This window comes from Zootoca vivipara, chromosome 1 (assembly GCF_965207765.1).
Source record: "Zootoca vivipara chromosome 1, rZooViv2.hap1.1, whole genome shotgun sequence".
Lineage (NCBI taxonomy): Eukaryota > Metazoa > Chordata > Lepidosauria > Squamata > Lacertidae > Zootoca > Zootoca vivipara.
The window spans coordinates 54,660,617-54,680,151 of record NC_142582.1 but is presented as its reverse complement, the minus strand read 5'-3'; the positions used below and the strand labels follow the sequence as shown (position 1 = coordinate 54,680,151).

The 19,535-nt window shown below is 44.8% G+C and overlaps 1 protein-coding gene across 2 annotated transcripts; it reads left to right on the top strand.

Annotated features, from left to right (window-relative positions):
- Window positions 1-3,713: 3,713 nt before the first annotated feature.
- SLC15A3 (solute carrier family 15 member 3) lies at window positions 3,714-18,909 on the top strand. Of its 2 annotated transcripts, none has more exons than XM_035123966.3 (8): window positions 3,714-4,534; window positions 6,366-6,664; window positions 8,982-9,144; window positions 11,625-11,735; window positions 13,064-13,232; window positions 16,788-16,943; window positions 17,122-17,280; window positions 17,610-18,909. In XM_035123966.3, exons 1-8 carry the CDS (start codon window positions 3,971-3,973, stop codon window positions 17,762-17,764), a joined length of 1,776 nt encoding a protein of 591 aa, XP_034979857.3. In that variant the 5' UTR covers window positions 3,714-3,970; the 3' UTR covers window positions 17,765-18,909. The 2 variants fall into 2 exon arrangements, with proteins under 2 accessions (XP_034979857.3, XP_088520861.1); XM_088664735.1 differs by having other exon boundaries at window positions 3,840-4,534; window positions 8,991-9,144.
- Window positions 18,910-19,535: the final 626 nt, after the last annotated feature.

Genomic DNA, 19,535 nt, shown 5'->3' with positions numbered 1-19,535 from the left:
ACTGCAGGTAGAGTCAGAGGTGAGTGGCATTTGTAGCTTCCTCTCTCTCTGCCACCACATATTTTTATGGGCTTGCTGATTAGGGCCCCCCCCTCACACCCACCCACACCCAGAAGAGGGAGCCAGCAAGGGAAGATGGCCTTAATTATGGGCTGAGTGAGAGCCAACTGACTCAGAAGGTATCAGTGGGATCTGTTGCCTGGCAACTACCAACATGGAAAGACTAGCCTTCACTGAGTGAGATTCAGCTGCTCAGTCCCACTCTCCTGAGCAGAGAGGTCAACACTGAGCTCTGATGCCTATTAGGCAGAGGCCAAATGGAAACATCAAGGAAAACCATGGATATGAGCAAGAAATGCCACCAATATAATCCTTACTTACACACCCATATAATCCTTACACCCTACAGAAACCATGTTAATTTTGTTATTGACAACTAGGGGTGGACAAATCTGTCAAATTTGGTTTCTCTCAGTTTCTCATTTTTCAATAGACAATAAAGTTTCATTCATTTGTTCATTTTTCTGACCTTAAGTTCAGCTCTCCAGATTTCTAGATCTGTTTGCATTTTTTTTAAGTCCCAATGAAAATTCACCAGCATTTTAGTGTGAATTTTTCCTAATACACATGTTTTGAATCTAATTTTGCAAAGCAATTTCCAATACAAAGCATTTTTAATGTTTCATATGCATTTTATTCACACTTTGCCCCAATATATGCATTTTTGTACACAACTGTCAGGTGGACACCTGTGTTACAAAATTCAGAGAAGTGACGATTTCAAAGGATGGCCCTAATTTGGTCCGTATATTGCTTCAGAAAGTGTGAATTAGAATCACCTTTAAATGTGAACTGAACCAAATTTCTTCCTAGCCTTACTGACAACAGACCTGAATGTGATCTCCATTGTGGTAACATTTTGTGAGAGGCTCTCCCATAGCCCTTGTGCAAGTATTTTACCCTAAGACACTAAGGAATGAGAGAATATTGTTTTGATGCGCAACAGACTACATACTAAGCGGATAACATGACCAGACAATTGAAACAATACACAGAGGACTCTTAATTGACACATGAGGATTAGTCAGTTAAAACCTGCAGTGCTTTCAATTGTCCAGCCACATTACCCACTTTAAAGAACGTTTACCTTGTAGGGCTACTTTAGTATTGCTTTTCAGAGAGGAATTTCCAGCTGCAAATGTTCATTGCTTTTAGCATTTAATCCATACACCTCTTTCAACTACTTTAATTGGAACAGATAGTGTTTTATCCATCAGCTACTGAAGAAAATTTGTGTTTGAACATGCACTTTACTAATTTAACCACAATAATTTCCATAGGAATTATGTTTATCTTGGTAGAACTGTCATTTTGTCAGCAGGAGTTGAGGAATTTAATTCCAGGGTTAAATGATGCCTGCTTCCAGATGGGCGGCTCCTAAAACTATTCATTTATTCTCTTTCTCTGTGTGCTACACATGAAATTGCAATTGACTCTCCGCACTGCTGGGGGTGAAATCACCATGTGAATGGGGAAGGGGGAGGTACAATTCACCTCTAAAGCAGCATATATTCTTTTTTTCCCTTCTTTATTTTTAAAGACAAGCATCTGTCTGGGTTTCTCCAATATGGCTCTGCCTGGGATGTGCGCTTATGGCTGCAGCCTTTCCTCAGTGACTAGCATAGGAATCTGGATCAAATTGCTTTATCAAAATGCTATTTTGGCTAAACAATGGTATAAGGTACTCAGAGCCTACTGGGAGGATATGGGGTTTGGGGAAGTATAGAAATTCAAATGAAGTTCAGCACAAATTTCAGAGGGGGTTAAATTGCCCAGGAAAGGTCCCTGGGATGTGAACAACTTTGCCCAGGCCAGCTGGTCCCTCCCAACCACTCTGCATACAACTCCTTTCTTGAACTGGACTTTGCTCATTCTCTTAAAAAAATACTGTAGTTATGCTATTGTGCAAGAGGAGAGAGCTCTTTAAGAGCTCTATAAGAACTGTGCACTTAACTGTACAAACAAACGTCTGTGAGGGCCCTTAATCTTGCTTTGTTTTTGGCGTCGGTTCACAAATATGACTTGAAGGAATGCAAATATTAAAACAGTTGCTGATTTTTTTTATCGTGATTGGGACAGTCCAATGGGCAGAGAAAGAAGCAGATTTCAGAATGAGAGGAAAATTTATTTTTAACTAAAAAAAAAATGGGAAGGAACACAATTCTTTACACCACAGGCTGTTGAAGTAAAATGGCAGCAGAGAAATGTCTCTTGGCTACCTCCCTAATCCAATGCTTGTGTGGTGCTGGACTAGGAGTCAGAACAGTAATCTACCCTCTTCCAATTGGTACAAACCACACCTGCCTCACTTATTAATTCTGTGCCTCTTCTGCAGGCCAATGGTGAATAACCCTTTCCCCCCCACATACAAGTTTTTAGATTCCCTAAAGGTCCATCTTTCAAGAACATTAATACACATTGCTGGTGTATATGGGACCAATAATTCCTCTCTTTCTTTCCTTTGGGGTCACTTGTGTTCACAGATTAAGGGTAAAAGTAAGCATTATCCTACTCTGTTGATTTTCATCATTTTCATAAGGAAGTTTAATGGATTGATGTCCCAATGAGGGATGTCCCACTGAGAGAGCTCTCGTCGTCCAGAGTGCCGCAATAAGGGTGTTTTTGCTGACTCATCAACAGAGGGGAAGGAATGAAGAACATAACCATTTCTAGGCCTTGTTATTGAGGCAGACAACCTCTCTTTAGCCTGCCATGAGCTAAAGCAGATGTGCATTGCTCTAGGTAACACAGAGCCCTCAGGACACTTCCAAACCCCTCTCTCCAGCTACACACCCCTTGAGGTTTTCTGCCTGGTTGCAAATGTGTCCTTGAGGTATGATAATGACGCTTGCTTGTCTGGGTGGAGGGCAGAGAGGGGCAGGTGAGTGTGTACAGTAGCATCTGTCAGGGCTGCATGGGCGCCTTGCTCTCCTGACTTCCCTATGCCATGAATTGGTGCAGGATCCCAAGAGGTGGAGGGGAAAGTCAGTGGGGATCTCTGCACGGTGCAACACGGCATCGGATTGGCTCTGCCACTGCACCGCACCGTGCCAGGCTCCCTTTACCATCTTGGTAACTGGCAGCAACATGTGGTGTTGGGAAATCAAGAAAGGCACGCATCTCCACCTGTGCGGCCCTACCAGCCACGTGTGTGTGTGTGTGTGTGTGTGTGTGTGTGTGTGTGTGTGTGTGTAGAAACTAGCCTGCTGTACAAAGGCAAACATTTGCATTAATTGCTCTGTTCACTTTTGTCTGTCTCCGGCCCTTCCCATCACTGGCAAGTGGCTCCCGGAGGTTTGCTAAAAAAAGAATTCTGCCTATAGGCTAAAAAAGGTCCTGCAATACTGGGATAGGAGAGACAAATATGGATATCTGGAGGGAGCTGCTTATTGTTGGTTCCCCCTGGGAATTCCCAAGGTTTGGGAAAGCCTTGAGCAAAATGTGTGTTGGCCAGGGTAGGGAGGAAGGTACTATTGTGGTTGGCCATTCTCCTGCCTCTCATCTAGTTGTGAGAGCCTCATAGGAAAAGGCTAAACTTTTTGCTTTGTTTTTAAAGTCAAATAAATAGATGATTTATTAAAGAGCTGTTTTAAAAAAACCACTGTGAGAAGGGATGGAAGACTGTAAAGTGGGAGGGAAGAAAATATGATTGTGACTCATGGGAAAAGGGAACCAGCTCTGCCTCACGGAAAATGAAAGTTTCCTTTCAGAGAAAAGAGCTGTCATATGACATCTGTATTTGAGCAGAGAAATGAGGAAGTGCAAGGAGCACTGTGAGAGGCTCTGGAGTAGAAAGAGGATCCCTGGGAAGAAAGACTCGGAGGAAAAGACAGAGACGGGAAAGGGAGAGGCCGAGAGGATAGGCAGGTACTAGGCTGATAAAGAACTCAGATCCCAAGGCAGGGCCTGCATGGCCTCGCTGGGGGCCCGGGAGGAGCGGAAGCCCCTCATAAGGCAGGAGGAGGCCCCTGGCAGGCCTGCCGCATCTCCCTTTGAGGGCAGAAAGACTGCCTGTGCTGCTGTGCTGCTGGTGGAGATTCTGGAGCGAACCGCTTTTTTTGGCATCGTCTCCAACCTCGTCCTGTACCTCAACAGCAGCAACTTCAACTGGGGCGGCGCCCAGTCTTCGCGTGCGGCATTGCTCTTCTTGGGGGCCTCCTACCTGTTTTCTCCCATCGGGGGTTGGCTTGCAGATGCTTACCTGGGCCGCTACTGGACCATTGCATTCAGCTTCCTGCTCTACTTGCTGTCGGCCTGCCTCCTGCCAGCCGTGGCCTCGCAAGGTGGTCGGCTCTGGCTGTGCGGGGAGATGCCAGCTTACCCAGTACAACCCCCCTGCAAAAATGGTAGTACAGACTGCAACCAGCAATTGCCAAGTCAATATTGTGCCCCTCTTATGTACAGTGGTCTACTGCTCCTGGCCCTGAGCATCAGCTCTGTCAAAGCCAACCTCACACCATTCGGCGCTGACCAGGTAAGAGATCTGAGCTCACATCTACCTTTCCTATTTATACAAGGAGGATACTAGTGTTAACTTCTCTCCTTGTTTCATGGGCTCCTCCTGTCTTCAATATACATTGATGAGTAAACACAATACCTCTGAAGTATATTCACAATGGTTTGTTTTTTTCTCTTAAAGAATTCTGGGCACTGTGATTTATTAAAAGTTGCTGGGAATTGTAAATCTGTGAGGGGGGAAATAGAGGGCCCAGAATTCTTTGAGGGAATTCTGTGCTTTAAGGGCAAAGTGTATATGCAGCCTTTGGCTCATTGTCTCCTGACTCTTGTTAAAAGCAGAATGCATTATTTTAGTTTATGTTTACATACAGTGGTGCCTCGCAAGATGAATTTAATTCATTCTGTGAGTCAATTTGTTTTGCGAAAAATTCGTCTTGCGAATCCCATAGGAATGCATTGAATTTTTTATTTTATTTTTGCCCATAGGAATGCATTATTTGAAGTTCAATGCATTCCTATGGGAAACAGCGATTCGCTAGACAAACTTTTCACAAAACGAATTCGTCTTGCGAAGCAACCTCCGATCGCAAAACCCATTCATCTAGCGAAAAATTCGTCTAGCAGGGCATTTGTCTAGCGAGGTACCACTGTACTTCCTTATATCCTGCTTTTCGGTACAGATTTTCAGCAATAGCAATATAAGAAAATTAATTAAATCAAAAATAGAAAAGGCCTCCAAAAATTGAAAAGCTTTTACCTGCGGCCGAAAAGATAGCAGACTCGTTGTGAAGCAAACCTCTCTGGGGAGAACCTTCTAAAGTAGGGGCCCTGACTAAAGCATATTTTTCACTATGCTGGCTTTTCTTCATCTTCAGTAGTTTTTCAATTAAATGTAGCTTTTATCTTTCTATGTGTTATTTTTCTGAAAAAGACAATAAAAGCTTTTTCGTTTTTTTAAAAAGTAGAATTATTGTTATCATCGCCATCATCAATAGTAGTAATAACAATAACCCACCCTTCACCCTAAAATCACAGGGTTACAACAATTAAAACACAATGTTAAAAACAACTTGAAACAACTTACAATCACAGAAATAAAGCAGGTCTTAAAAATATACATCTAAGCTGTGAAAAGGCAGGGTAAAAAGTCTATCTTTAGGATTCAGCAAAAGCTGTGTAATGAAGAGGCCTCCTCCATGATAAGGGAATTCCTTCCCCAGGGTCTCCACCTCCCCCCCAAAAAACCTCTGAGAGAAAGAGGCGTACTTTCAGGTATTCAGGAGCCCAGATTGTTTAGGGCTGTGGTATGAGAATGGTTTCTGATGTCTGTACCAATAGGGTCAATGCTTCTGCCATGCTCAGTTTCCACCCAGAACACCATTAAAACCAAACAAACATGTGTAAAAGCATCTGGAGCCAGGGGTCTTTCAAATTTGTAGGAGATTAGGCAACTTCCTGACTGAGCTCCTTACAAAGAACAGTGGATAAGTCTTCTCCTCACCAGGGTTTGGTGTGTCAGGATACAGCTGCCTCTGTCAAACTCAACCTCAGGACCCCCTTGGTTTGCACCTCATTCAAATATCTTTTGTGGTATCCCACAAAAGAGTTTTTCATGTGTGCACATCAGCCTTGCAAATAAGACCATAAGACCACAACAGTTATCCACCCCTACAAATGTTTACTAGTCCTAGTCCACTTATACTTGGACGGAAAGGACCCATTGTCTTTCAGGTTTCAAATATATCCCTTGCTGGTCACATGGAGACAATTCTTACAGGGATAAGTCACACAAGCAACTTGTCTATCAAACCATGGTCTCACCCCCCTGTACTTTTAAAAATTTGAAGGTGACGGACCGTGGCCGGGATGCCACCCGACGTTTCTTCAACTGGTTCTACTGGAGCATTAATATTGGGGCTGTGATCTCTCTGCTGGTAATTGCCTTCATCCAGCAGAATGTGGACTTTCTTACTGGCTATGCCATCCCTGCTGGCTGCCTGGCCCTGGCCCTCATCGTCTTCCTCCTGGCTGCCCCCACCTTTGTCACAAAGCCTGCGGCTGGCAGTCAAGTCTACCCCATCTTCCAGTTGGCCCTCCAGAAAAGCTGCTGTGGCCGAGCAATCCAGAAGATGACCACCAAAACCAGGTAAAGCAGAGGATATCTCTTTCGGCTGGCCAAGGCCATTTACCCTATGGGACTTTCCTCTGAGCAGTGCTGGATTATGTGCTTAGGACTGGCATGTAAAGGTAAAGGTAAAGGTACCCCTGACCATTAGGTCCAGTCGTGACAGACTCTGGGGTTGCGCGCTCATCTCGCATTATTGGCCGAGGGAGCCGGCGTACAGCTTTCAGGTCATGTGGCCAGCATGACAAAGCCGCTTCTGGCAAACCAGAGCAGCACATGGAAACGCCGTTTACTTCCTGCTGTAGCGGTTCCTATTTATCTACTTGCACTTTGAAGTGCTTTCGAACTGCTAGGTTGGCAGGAGCTGGGACCAAGCAACGGGAGCTCACCCCGTCACAGGGATTCGAACCACCGACCTTCTGATCAGCAAGCCCTAGGCTCAGTAGTTTAACCACAGCGCCACCTGGGTCCCTACAGGACTGGCATGAGCACCACTCAAAAAGCATGTGTGTAGCAGTTGGTTTAAAAAACAAAACAAAACTTCTTTAGATCACTCAGAAAGGGTTAAGCATTACCTTACCTTACAGGAAGGAGTTAACCTTCACCTACGGCATTAACACAGTGCAGGTGTACAGATGCAGCAAATCACGTGGCAGAATATTGAGGGAAATATGGACTTTACCACTTTAGGATGCAAGTAGGGAGTGATATTAAAAAAAAAACGGGGTCCACCAGATAAAATGGTTATTGTTTGGTCTGTTCTCTATGAAGTTAGCTTTCTACTTTCAGAGAGTTTCTTAAACACACACACACACACACACAAAATAATTTTAAAAAATGGCATACCCTGCTAAAGTCTGAAGTAATACAGCCTATCCAATCTCTTCATTCTGTTGCGTTTTCGGACAAGGCCACATAAACTTATCCTGAGGGAATAGCTTCTTAATTAATTTAATATTCTATTTTTTCCATAATCTGGTGGGAAAAAGCACAGTGAAAATGTGACTAGCAAAGCTGAGCCCTGGAATCATTGGGAGCTCTCATATTATTTGGTTGGTCCACTTGTGTTGTGTGGAAAGGGACCGTATAAAAAGACCCCTCAAGAAGGGCGGGAAGTATCTTCCAGTTGCAGTAGGTGAAGCAATGCATGCTTCTCACTCACCAAGTGCACTGGAATCTGCCAGATAAGATACTGAGTCAGGCCATTAGTCCTTCGAGAGCAAGGGTGGGGCATTTTTGGTAATAATAATAATAATATATTTATTATTTATACCCCGCCCATCTGGCTGGGTTCCCCCAGCCACTCAGGGCGGCTTCCAACAAAATATTAAAATACACAAATCCATCAGACATTAAAAGCTTCCCTAAACAGGGCTGCCTTCAGATGCCTTCTAAAAGTCTGGTAATTGTTGTTCTCTTTAACCTCTGGTGGGAGGGCATTCCACCGGGCGGGTGCCACTACCGAGAAGGCCATCTGCCTGGTTCCCTGTAACTTGGCTTCTCGTAGCGAGGGAACCACCAGAAGGCCCTCGGCGCAGGACCTCAGTGTCCAGGCAGAACGATGGGGGGTGGAAATGCTCCTTCAGGTATACTGGACCAAGGCCGTTTAGGTTCTCCAGATGGTGTTGGAGTTCCCATTATTCCTTACTACAGACCATTTCTGAAGGGTGTGATGGGAGCTGTAGTCCAACAACACCTGGAGGGCCAGAGGGTTCCCCATTCGTGGACTAGCCCAATATTGTTTGCTCTGACTGGCAGCAGGTTTGCCACGATTTCAGATGGGTTTTTCTTTGCCCTGCCTAAAAATGTCAGGAATTGAACCTGGAACCTTCTTCATCCAAAGCATATGCTTCACCACCCACAGAACTCTCTTTACAGCAAAGATGGAAAGCCCGTGGTCCTCCAGATGTTGTTGAACTACAGCTTTTGTTGTCCTTGACCGTAGGCTGTGGCTGGTTGTGGCTGATGGTTGTGGCTGATGGGAGTTGTGGCCCTCTATGTTATCTGATGCCAAGTTTCTTATCCTTTACAGCAGGGCAGGAGCAGAAACAATTCTCACTCTACTTCCAACCCATAGGAATGCACTCTCAGGGCCAAGGCTCAAAGGGGCTGTGGTCTTTGTGGGAAATAGATGGTTACTTTGTCCACCTTTGAACAGGTTGTTGAGTTCCGGGGAATGTTACTTCAGGCTCTGCAATAACAGTCTTGATTCCTATAAATGAAGTGAAACTGCTATTTGGGGATAAGAAGCCCACATGAACTCATTTGAAGCCTGGAGTGAGACCCTGGTCATGTTATAAAAGCCCTGATACACTTCTGGTGTTCCTTTTATCTACAGAACACATAGTAACCAGTCAGAAGCCGAGGCTAATGGCTCACTTTCAGGTCCAAGGACTCAGCCTGTGGGGATGTCACATGAGAATATTGCCAACTTCCAAGTGATAATGAAGATTCTACCTGTGTTGCTGACTCTCATCCCGTACTGGATGGTCTATTTCCAGGTAGGGCATGGCATCGTTTCCCTATTCTGGTCGGAAGCCCTGATCCATTTAGTGCAGGTATGGGGAAGCTGTGGCCCTCTGGATGTTGCTGAACTACAGCTCGCAGCATCCCTGACCATTGGCCATGCTGGCTTGGGCTGATGGGAGTTGGAGTCCAAAAACATTTGGAGGCTTACAGCTTCCCCATACCTGGTTTAGTGGCTGAAGTTAGAAGAAGTGGAGGGTTAAAGGATGTCCTTTCATTGCCAAAATATTCTTAAACCATGTGTGACTTCATATTTTCATAATAATAGTACATAATAGTAATAGTGTTGTACAGGAACCCTCTCCATTTGGTCACTTTACACTAAGCATTTGGCCTACATGAGCTCTGCCCCGTCCTTAGCAGGGAAGCAAATTCAACTAGGATTGCAACCCACTATGCATTCATGTGGGCTCAAGCCCAAATTTAGTTCCAAGCAAACTTGCATAGGGTGATCAGACTGCAAGGTTCCTAGCAGGGCTAGATTTGGACCTTTAGAGGCCCTAAGCACTTAAAGGATTTTGGTTCCCTCTTCTGTTTCTAATTCAAAATATAAACAATATTAAAAATAAAATTTATTTTTTGAAATGAAATGAAACCTACAGTAAGATGGGAAATAATGTTTATTTTTATATATTTGTATAAATAATGTTTGTGTTTGTTCAGCTGCACCATATGGTACATGGTAAATCTTGCAATGTGAAAAAAATCTGTGGTGCCCCCTTCCATTGGTGCCCTAAGCACGTGCTTATTTTGCTTAATGGTTAATCCAGCCCTGGTTCCTAGTCTCTTGAGTTATTAGAGAGGAGGGGCTATAGGAAAAAAAACAGGAGTCTGCCCATTTCATTTCCCCCTTGGTTCCTGTTGGCTTTTACAGCACAGCTGTAAAGCTGACAAGCAGTTACTATAAACTGAAATGAAATGCATATTAAAAAGCAAAGTTATGGAAGCAGAGGTGTTTCTATTCCCGTACATGTTTTTCAACAAGGTATAAATCCTTGTTTGTAGGTGAGTGGGTTGCCAAGAAAATGTGAAACCATTTATCCCAAAGAGATATTTGCGAGGGGAAAGGAGCAAGCATGGAGACAACAATAAAACAGATTATTCTAAATGTTAAAAATTGCTCAGGAGGATGCCTGTTTTGATACAAGCTCATGGTGTTTCCATACAACACGGTTTCACTTATCCACTCTGAGGTGCTATGGCACTAAGTCAGCTGTTGAGAGAGGTCTTCCTTCTTCAAGGCACCAGGCATCTCAGCAGGGATAGGGAACTTCACGAGGATACACATTGCACAGAATACATGGCCTCTTATGTTATCATTTAAATACACACGAACTCGCTTTCACTGATTGCTGGGGATAGGTCTGCAAAACAGTGGGGAAATGGTACCTCATTCCGAGGAAAAGTAGGTGCCCTTGCTGTGGTTGGCTTTGTGATGTCATCATGTAGCTAAATCTGATTGGCCAACTACAGGGCAACCGATCCCTGAGGTGCTCAGATAATGAATTTCACTGTTCTTGCAGCATCTGCCCTGGCTATGTTTGTTTGTTTATTTTGCAATTGTGACCCCATATATTACACAGGCTGACCCCACTCCTGTGTTTTTGTTTCCCTTACTTAAACCCTCTTTTGGTCTCAAGAGACATTTCTTTATGGTTCTGGCTGCTTTATAGGACAGAAAGTAGGGGGTTTTGTACCGTGCACAGGATTTGGGTGACAATTTCCACTTTTGTAACCGAGGCAGCTGAATACGCAAATGCAATCAGATCTGCATATCTAGCCACCAGGGAGAGAACACATTAAATGTTTCTTATTGGCATTTAATATGATCAGGGATTTAAACAGCTCTGGCTGGCTTTATTAGATGCATTATTTGTGAGTTTCGGGGAGACTTAATATCACTGACAATGATTTAAGAGTTCCTGAATTTTACAACAGATTCCTGAATTTTACAACAGTTGTTGCAAAATTGTTTCCTTATTTCTTCACATCAAGAAATAACACAAGAATATTTGTCTGTATGTGGTGGGCATTGCCAATGAGCTCCATACTTTTGATCACCACAGAGCTTATACCAGTGGTTCCCAAACTTTTTTGGTTCCATAAACTCACCCCCAGTGCTGCTTAACCTACCTTAGGAGAAGCTTTATTAGTGCTTTGCATGCCCCACTAAGGAAGATAATAACACAATAAAATTCAAAGCAGTAACAATTATTTGCACATTTATTAAAAATCCAGTTGAAACTATTTAGTTAATTCAACAAAATTGATTAGCTTGATCCAGATATATCAGCTGCTCAGAATCTGATTGTCATTTACACTTCCAGTGCTTCCCCCCCTCTTTGGGAACCACTGGCTTAGACCTTGACAGTCAGCTGTCAACAATCAAAGACTCCTGATCTTTCTAGCTGAGTATATATATCTTTAATGGCATTCCTCTTGTCTTGCGTTTTAGATGCAGTCAACCTACTACCTGCAGGGTCTGCACCTCTACATCCCCAATATCTTTCAGAGGAGTCAGCAGAACAACAGTGCTTTCTCAGTGGCCGAAGATGGTCACTACACGGTAGGCCATGAGAAACAATGCTGTGTGGCTTCGTTAGACCTTGAGAAGACGGTGTAAGAACTGTCCAGCCCAGATGACAAAGCTTGATCCAGGGGATGAGCTGTGATGACTTGGGTCACATTGTGACACATGTGGCAACCATCACAACAAATGTCTCTTTTAAGTGGAGGAGATACGGGTGCTCAACAGCTCCAATGAAGAGGCTGAGCCTATGGTGAATGTGTTAAGGAACAACAGGGCTTCTTCAGGGAAGGGACATAAAGCAATAGCCTGGTTCTGCCCAGAGCAACATTCCTCCTCCTCTGCAACAGCCCAGGCACAACCCCTATTTTTATAGGCAGAATAGCTGCTGACGAGCTGCATGTGATTCTGGCAATGATAACATGCCTCAGACACCACAAACAGAAGAGAAATTGTTCCACGTCCCCTCAGGCCCCAAACTGTGTTGTGCTAAGCTAAGGGGAGAGTTGAGATGAGAGTAAGGATGGGATGCATATGCAGGAGAGAATGAGAGATTCTGGGGAAAGAACTCAGGCATTCATGTTGGCTTTGGACTTCTTTCTTAAGGGAATGCCCTTCTATTTCATGAATAGGAAGCAGTCTCTTTTATTTGAAGGACTTAAACGGCATTGATTTATTCCCCCCTCCCATCCTTTCTGATATTGCTTGCCCGTCTCCTCAGTTTGGTAGCTGTGGTGCTTTTATTACTATTTCTCAACTTCATTCCGGGGAAAACATCCTCAGAATATGCAAAAATGATCCATATAGTGGTCTCTGGAAATCTGTTGAAAAAATGGATGTGTGGGCTCATTTCCTTCTTGCAAGGAGCCAACCATATGCAGAGATTGCCACGAACAGGACTGTGCTTTTTGCACACTCTGCAAAACACTCTATTGTGGAGAATATGATAAAAGCATGATCATGTAATTGGATTGCTTAACCAACCCATGATAATCAGGGGTGAGACAGCACACTGTGATATTGGGCATCCACTACATGTTTAGAAGGTTGTGCCAATTGGCCACGACAGTCGGGGACAGTTGACACAATCAGATTAGTGCATTCAAAAATGTTGGTTGCATGACATTCCATCAAACAGGTGTTCCCACATCCACTAGCTCCATAGAAGTGTCACTGGTATCTGTAAACAGAGCTTTTTTCAGTTGGAACTCACTGGTACTTAGTTTCAGCACCTCTCAAGTGGGCACTATAGCCATTATAAGAGAATAAGAGAGGCATTCATGGTGAGTTCCTGCACCTCTTTTTCTAGAAAAACAATACTGCCTGTAAATATATCTGAAGAGCTCTCTCTCCCTCTCCCTCTCCAGTTCCCAGATGCCTGGCTCCTTCTAGCGAATGTGGTGGTTCTGCTGGTCCTGGTCCCACTAAAAGACCGGGTCATAGACCCGTTCCTGTCAAAGAGGAAGCTATTGCCTTCAGCACTAAAGAGGATGGCTCTAGGCATGTTCTTTGGGCTTGCCTCAGTTGTTGTTGCAGGTGAGTCATTCATTCATCTGTATCAATCCCAACCGCTTCCAGTCAGGCAGGGCCGTAGCTAGGGGGTGGTGAGGAAGGCCCCTACCAGGGGTGCAGGTCAGGGGGCGCGCGCGCGCAAAATTGGCTTAAAATATGTCCATAAATATGTCTATAAATAAAAATATTGATTATTGCCTCATAAGAAAAGGTTTTTAATAGAGGGTCTTTATATGATATGCGGGACCCTCTTTTTTGTTTCTGTCCCACATTCCTTTTTCTTTAAATTTCTGTGGCTAGGGGTGCAATCTGGACAGTTCTGCCAGGGGCGCAAGATCACCTAGCTACGGCTCTGCAGGCAGGTAGCTCCAAATGCCACCCAATCATTGCTCTTCCATTGTATCTACCACTGCAGTTGCAATGAACTTTGTGCAACTCGCCGTGTTCTGTCTTCATCAATGGGCATGAGTTTTGTGAGCGGAACCATTTGAAACTCAGCACACATTCACTATAACCCTTGTGGGTGCCATTATAACCCCATGTTACTTTTTAAATTGATGTTTTAATGATATCACTAAAACACCTTTCCATTTTTTAAAAAAATATTGAAAGAGATAACAGGGATGATACACCATACAGCTGTTATACTTCAATAATGTTCTGACCTTATATTATAGTGTTATAATGCTAGATCTTTCTTTCCTGTTTTTTAAAAAAATGTTATCCCTGGAAACACATTTTAGTGATAATTAAAACAAAAACAAAAACACAGTAATTAAATTGTGCTCACCACAAATATTATAAATAACCAGTGCATGCTGAGCAGTGATAGGTTCAGTAGCTCAGTATGTTACTGTCCCACATCTTTAAGAAAGATGGAAAAGTAGCACTAAACACACCTGTATATGATTGTGCTGCTTTTCCATTCTTCCGGGAAAGGGGGGGAGAGCTGGGCATTCTGTGTTCCAAGGGAAGATGGAAGAATCACAGGGAAAAGGAGAGGAAAATAATGCCTGGATGACGATACAGGCGGTCATGAGGCTGCCTGTAGAAAGTGATTGCCTAACGGACAGCAATTCTAAAGTAAATGCCTCATAAGGGAAGCACTCCCTAGTTCCTATTTTTAGAGTAAAACCAATTGAGCCCAAAGCATAAAATATAATAGGTTTAGCAGCCACCTTGCTCCAATAGAATCAGAAACAAGGCTTCAGGAATAAGGAATGCTATTTTATCAGTACCAGGAATCAATTTGTATTTCATGAAATAGCATGCATTACAATTGTCCTGTAATTATACTACTTCACAATGCAGATGGGGGATTGTAGGTTTCTGAATTCCTCTACCATGTAAACAACAACAATAACAACAAACAATAAAAACTCAGTTACCAGTACTTAAAAAATAGCACCCTGGGGAGTAAGCATTGTGACGTTATCCTGGGAATAGCACCCTGGGAAGGGAACCTTTGTTACAAAGTGCGTTCAGTCATGCCTTACACATACAATGCACAAATGCATACTACTCACTTAGAAGGACTATCCCAGGCATCCCCAAACTGCAGCCCTCCAGATGTTTTGGCCTACAACTCCCATGATCCCTAGCTAACAGGACCAGTGGTCAGGGATGATGGGAATTGTAGTCCAAAACATCTGGAGGGCCGAAGTTTGGGGGTGCCTGGACTATACTATCTGCTTTTTTCTGAAGACCTGCCCCGAGCGTTGCTTTCCAGATGTCCAGGTTGCAATGCAAATATCAGGGTGCATTAGCCAGTGCTGATTGCCCACCAGGCCTGGCAATCATCGGCACAGGCTGTGCAGTCCATATAGCTGCTTTCCAATTCCTGCAGTGTGCGCAGGGGTCTCCCAGGTCAAAGATGCCAACGTTTCCCTAGCACATTGCCTGCCTAATGAGCATTCCTGCGGCCAGTTGGCATCATCAGGGCATGCTCACAATATAGAGATTCACTCAAAACCCTGGCAAGGCTTTGTAGAGCAGCAGGGCCATCTTCCACGGCTGGAAGATGGAGAAGGGCAGGACAATTGTGGACAAGGGGACAAGGGGAGGGGGAATTAAATTGCTCTCCCCCTTGTTAGAAAGGCCCTATCCAGAAGCCTGCTGGAAATTCCTGAAGAAGCATCTAATAATGCAGTTCTGGACATTTGCTGCATCTGGAAAACTCCTCTAGAACTTCATACTGTTGCTGACATTTAATGCAGTATCTTGACTGGGAGCAAGAGTGTACTGCTTTCCTGGTTGTCTTATGTAAGCCCAGTTTAGTCATGAGATGCCTGGCATGGTCTGAGGAGTCAGGAGCCGGGTTTGCCCTCACAATGAAAGGACAACTAGGAACACCTCCTTGCAACTAAAACACAATGTATGTTTCATTCTTCCCTCATGTTAACGAGATTGTGGGTGCCAGGCACCTCTAATCCCTGGATCCAGGGGTTCAGGAAACGTGATTAAAAGATAAGCCAGGTGGTGCTGTGGGTTAAACCACAGAGCCTAGGGCTTGCTGATCAGAAGGTCGGCGGTGTTTCCGTGTGCTGCTCTGGTTCGCCAGAAGCGGCTTAGTCATGCTGGCCACATGACCTGGAAGCTGTACGCTTGCTCCCTCGGCCAATAACGCGAGATGAGCGCCGCAACCCCAGAGTTGGTCATGACTGGACCTAATGGTCAGGGGTGCCTTTACCTTTACCTTAGCTTCTTCATGAGGTACTCACCATCAAAAGAGAACAAAGGAAAGGCAATGAGTCATTAAGAAAGCAGTGGAGCTGGATTGCAAATGGGTGGGGCTCTTAGATAGTGAGAAGGACAAAGCCTGTTTCTTAGAGAGCAGAGCTTTCTGTGGAGTGACCTACGGTAGAATAGGGAAAAGTTGCAGGCTGGAGAGGGAGAGAGAGAGAGAGAGAGAGAGAGAGAGAGAGAGGGAGAGAGAGAGTCATGGCTGATTTCTGCTTGAATCCAAGGCTGTGGCTATGGGAGAAACAAGACCCTTTTGAGGTGTTAATGTTGTGAACCCCTCCATCGTAGGCTCAGGTTGCATATATGTGTAAATAACCATATTTCATAAAGACACCACAGTCTCCGCTGTGCCTCATTTACAAAAGGAAACAGAGGCACCAGGTAAGCATCTGGAACCCCTGGAATCTCACACTGCTCGGAGATTTGGGTGGCATGCAACTTTATGTTCCATCCTTTCCCTTTTGTGCTACACTCCCTCTCTCTCAGTCATTATCACCCTTAAAGAACCATTTAGGCCTACACCTCTTGCCATTGTGACATGATAAGGACTCATTGCAACAGCAATCTGAGGAGGAGGGGAGATTCATTTGAAGCATTAATTGGCAAATGAGGAAAGTGCACAGAAGTGTACCACATGGCTCTCTTTTAAGCTGTTAGCTGGTGGAATACTCTCATTAAAGGAACAGCAAATGGTCCTGTACACACACACAGGGGGGGGGGGCAGAGAGAGAGGCAGAGAGGCAGAGAGAGAGAGGCATGGCCTATAATTAAATATACAGTATCCCATCTGTGAAATGCATCCTGACTATGGGTCTAAAGGCTGCTTCTACTCAATAGGTGTTCTGGAGTCTGAGCGTCTGAAATACGTGAACAATGGGACCATCTCACAGAGAATTGGGAAGGATGTTTACAATGCAGCCCCGCTCTACATTTGGTGGCAAATCCCTCAATACCTGCTCATCGGAATCAGCGAAATCTTTGCCAGCATTCCTGGTAAGCAGCACAGAAGAGTTTTCTATGGCACTAGCAAACAGTTGCCGGGAACTGCACACAAAGGGGAAGGGGGTCAATGGAAGCCTGAATACAGCTATGGTTTATGGAGCCTTGATTAATGGTTTAAAAATACCTGGTACTTTTGCTCTTCTGGTTAATCAACACTCCTTTCTCCCAGGGCTGGAGTTTGCCTACTCAGAAGCTCCCAAATCTATGCAAGGAGCCATCATGGGTCTCTTCTTCTTCATTTCCGGTGTGGGATCACTTTTAGGATCTGGCCTCCTGACACTGCTCTCTGTGCCGGCCATTGGCTGGATGCACTGCCCAGAGGATTTCGGTAAGTGATAAATCTGCTGCCCTTTAGCCACAAGTAGCGGGTAAAATCGGACAGTAGGGAGCGTTAAAGGCCTCTTGACATGTCCCTCCTAGGGTCTGGGCTTTGGCCTATGTCCAAGTTATAATGGCAGGACAGCGTAGGCAAGAAAGGAACCTGGTGTGTCTGAGAAGCTGCAAAGAAGGTATGTTGTCAGGAGGCTGCTGTAGACAGAGAATAGGAGGAAAGAATTGCCTGGAGTGGTGAATGCTGCAGTCCTGTGGCAATGGGACTCCCTGCTGCTGGCCTGCTTTGTGTATGTACACTAATGGCTCTCCCTTTTTCTCCCCAAGGGAACATTAACAAATGTCGGATGGATTATTATTTCTTCCTGCTGGCCGGGATTCAGACAGTAACCTGTGTCCTCTTTGTCTGGATCTCCATCCGCTACGAGCACCAGCAGCAGCAGTCCCCCTGCCTCCGCTCTGCTGGCCGCGAGCACAACTAACATCCTCTGCCTTCTTCCACCGGGACTGCAAAGAGGCGCCAGAGTCCCCTGGATCTCAGCATGCTGCAGAATCCCCACCACTGTGGCCTATATGGTTAACTGCTGGGATGTTGCGGAGGCCAATGGTATATAAAAGGATTAGAGAAATTAATTGGGGATAGAGCTGTCAGTGGCAGCCAGCCAAAGACGACAACCGCACGTTCAAAGTGTCATTAACGTCTTAGTTCTCGAATCTGAGCCCGGGGAGCCCAAATTAATTATCCCGGGATATAAGCCGCTGTGACTAAGTCACACAGACCCGTTCTCTGACCTGGCAAAGCTGCTCTTGCTCCTGTGAGTACTTAACATTCCTTTTGCAGTTCAGCTGTCCTTTTTGGCGGCGGGATTAAACCCAAAAATAAGAGGGGAGTTCTCCCTGTATCTCTCCTCCCTCTACCCCCCCTCCTTCTCGTGCCCCCTCCCATGCCCAAGCCAATGACAAGACCATTCTATCTTTAAGCCACTGTGCAGCCTTCTTGAAAGTCACCTCCTCGGGGAAATTATTCTCTCTGGCCAAGGATAAGTGTAGCAGATGGAGATGTGGCTGGTGATGGGTTAAGAAATCAGATATATACAGCAAAGCTTTTCACGCAACGAGATTTGGTGTGGAGGGATCCACAGTCCTCTTCTGAGAATGGACATGGCCTTTAATGTGTGCCCCATCAGTTACTGAGAGCCAGTTTTGTCACAGAGAAAATGACACCTGTTGCCCTGCTTCTGGGGGGCATGACTTCTGTTGCATGAAAAAAAGAAAGTGGTGGGCCTGGGATTTGAAGAGCACAACAGTGTTAATGGGTTGTGGAATGGGGACTTCCTGACTGCTCCCTCCCACCTCACGGCAGCCCTTAGACACAAACATCCAGCAATGGCAGGAGGTGCGGTATGGCAGGGACTGCAATGGGGCAGGGAAATCAGAGGAATCTGACAGGGGTGTCCTGGGGAAGCTTTAAGTACTTTAAGACCTATGTGGATCCAAGCACTTGTTTTTTGAACGTATGCAATGTGAACCTATGACACTTCATTTTACATGTGGGGAATACAGGGGTTGATCTATATTGTGGAATGGAAACCGCTGTCACTTTCAATTAAAACAAACAAACAACTGATCCTCTGACTGATCAAACTTCACTTACAAACGTGAGCCGGCACAAAATCTAAAATGATGTTTTGATCATTGCTTTAGTAAGCCTTCTTGTGGCCTTCTTGTGGCCTTTTAAGTCCATCTCAGCATTCTTTTTGGAATGCAAAGAAGAGTAGAATTATCTTTGCAATGCCAAAACTCCAAAAGTGAAAAGCTTGTTTCTGTGTGGAAGAAGCCAGGCATAGATGCGGGTCAAAGGCGACAGGTTGTTCCTAGTTTGGCATCTTTAACTTGGCAGGGGCTTTAATCTGGACCACAGCATCAAATGCACCCAGCTGGGCTGGATTCCGCTGCAGCTCGTGTCAGCTCAGTGTGCTGGATTTGCTCTTCAGCTGTCGTTATGAATTTTTAAAATTAAAATCAATGCCAAACTCCCTAAAGAAACATTCTGTGCTTGAGAAGACTCCCGTAGAATCCCAGAGAGAAGTTGCACAGGGGCCTCGTCTTACTTTTCCTGGTAATATGAAATCTAATCCTAAATGATTTATGACCAGTGGGCCTGTAGCTTATCGGCATATTTGAGGAGTGACAGGAGGACGGAAGGTGGCAGTTAGAAGGGCCTCCCACAGAGACAAGTTTCAACAGCGCAGA

Coding starts and splice junctions, on each gene's coding strand:
- SLC15A3 (XM_035123966.3), top strand. CDS start 3,971: ATGGCCTCGCTGGGGGCCCGGGAGGAGCGGAAGCCCCTCATAAGGCAG. Junction 6,665..8,981: donor AAGATGACCACCAAAACCAG/GTAAAGCAGAGG, acceptor TTTTATCTACAG/AACACATAGTAACCAGTCAG. Junction 16,944..17,121: donor AATCTTTGCCAGCATTCCTG/GTAAGCAGCACA, acceptor CCTTTCTCCCAG/GGCTGGAGTTTGCCTACTCA.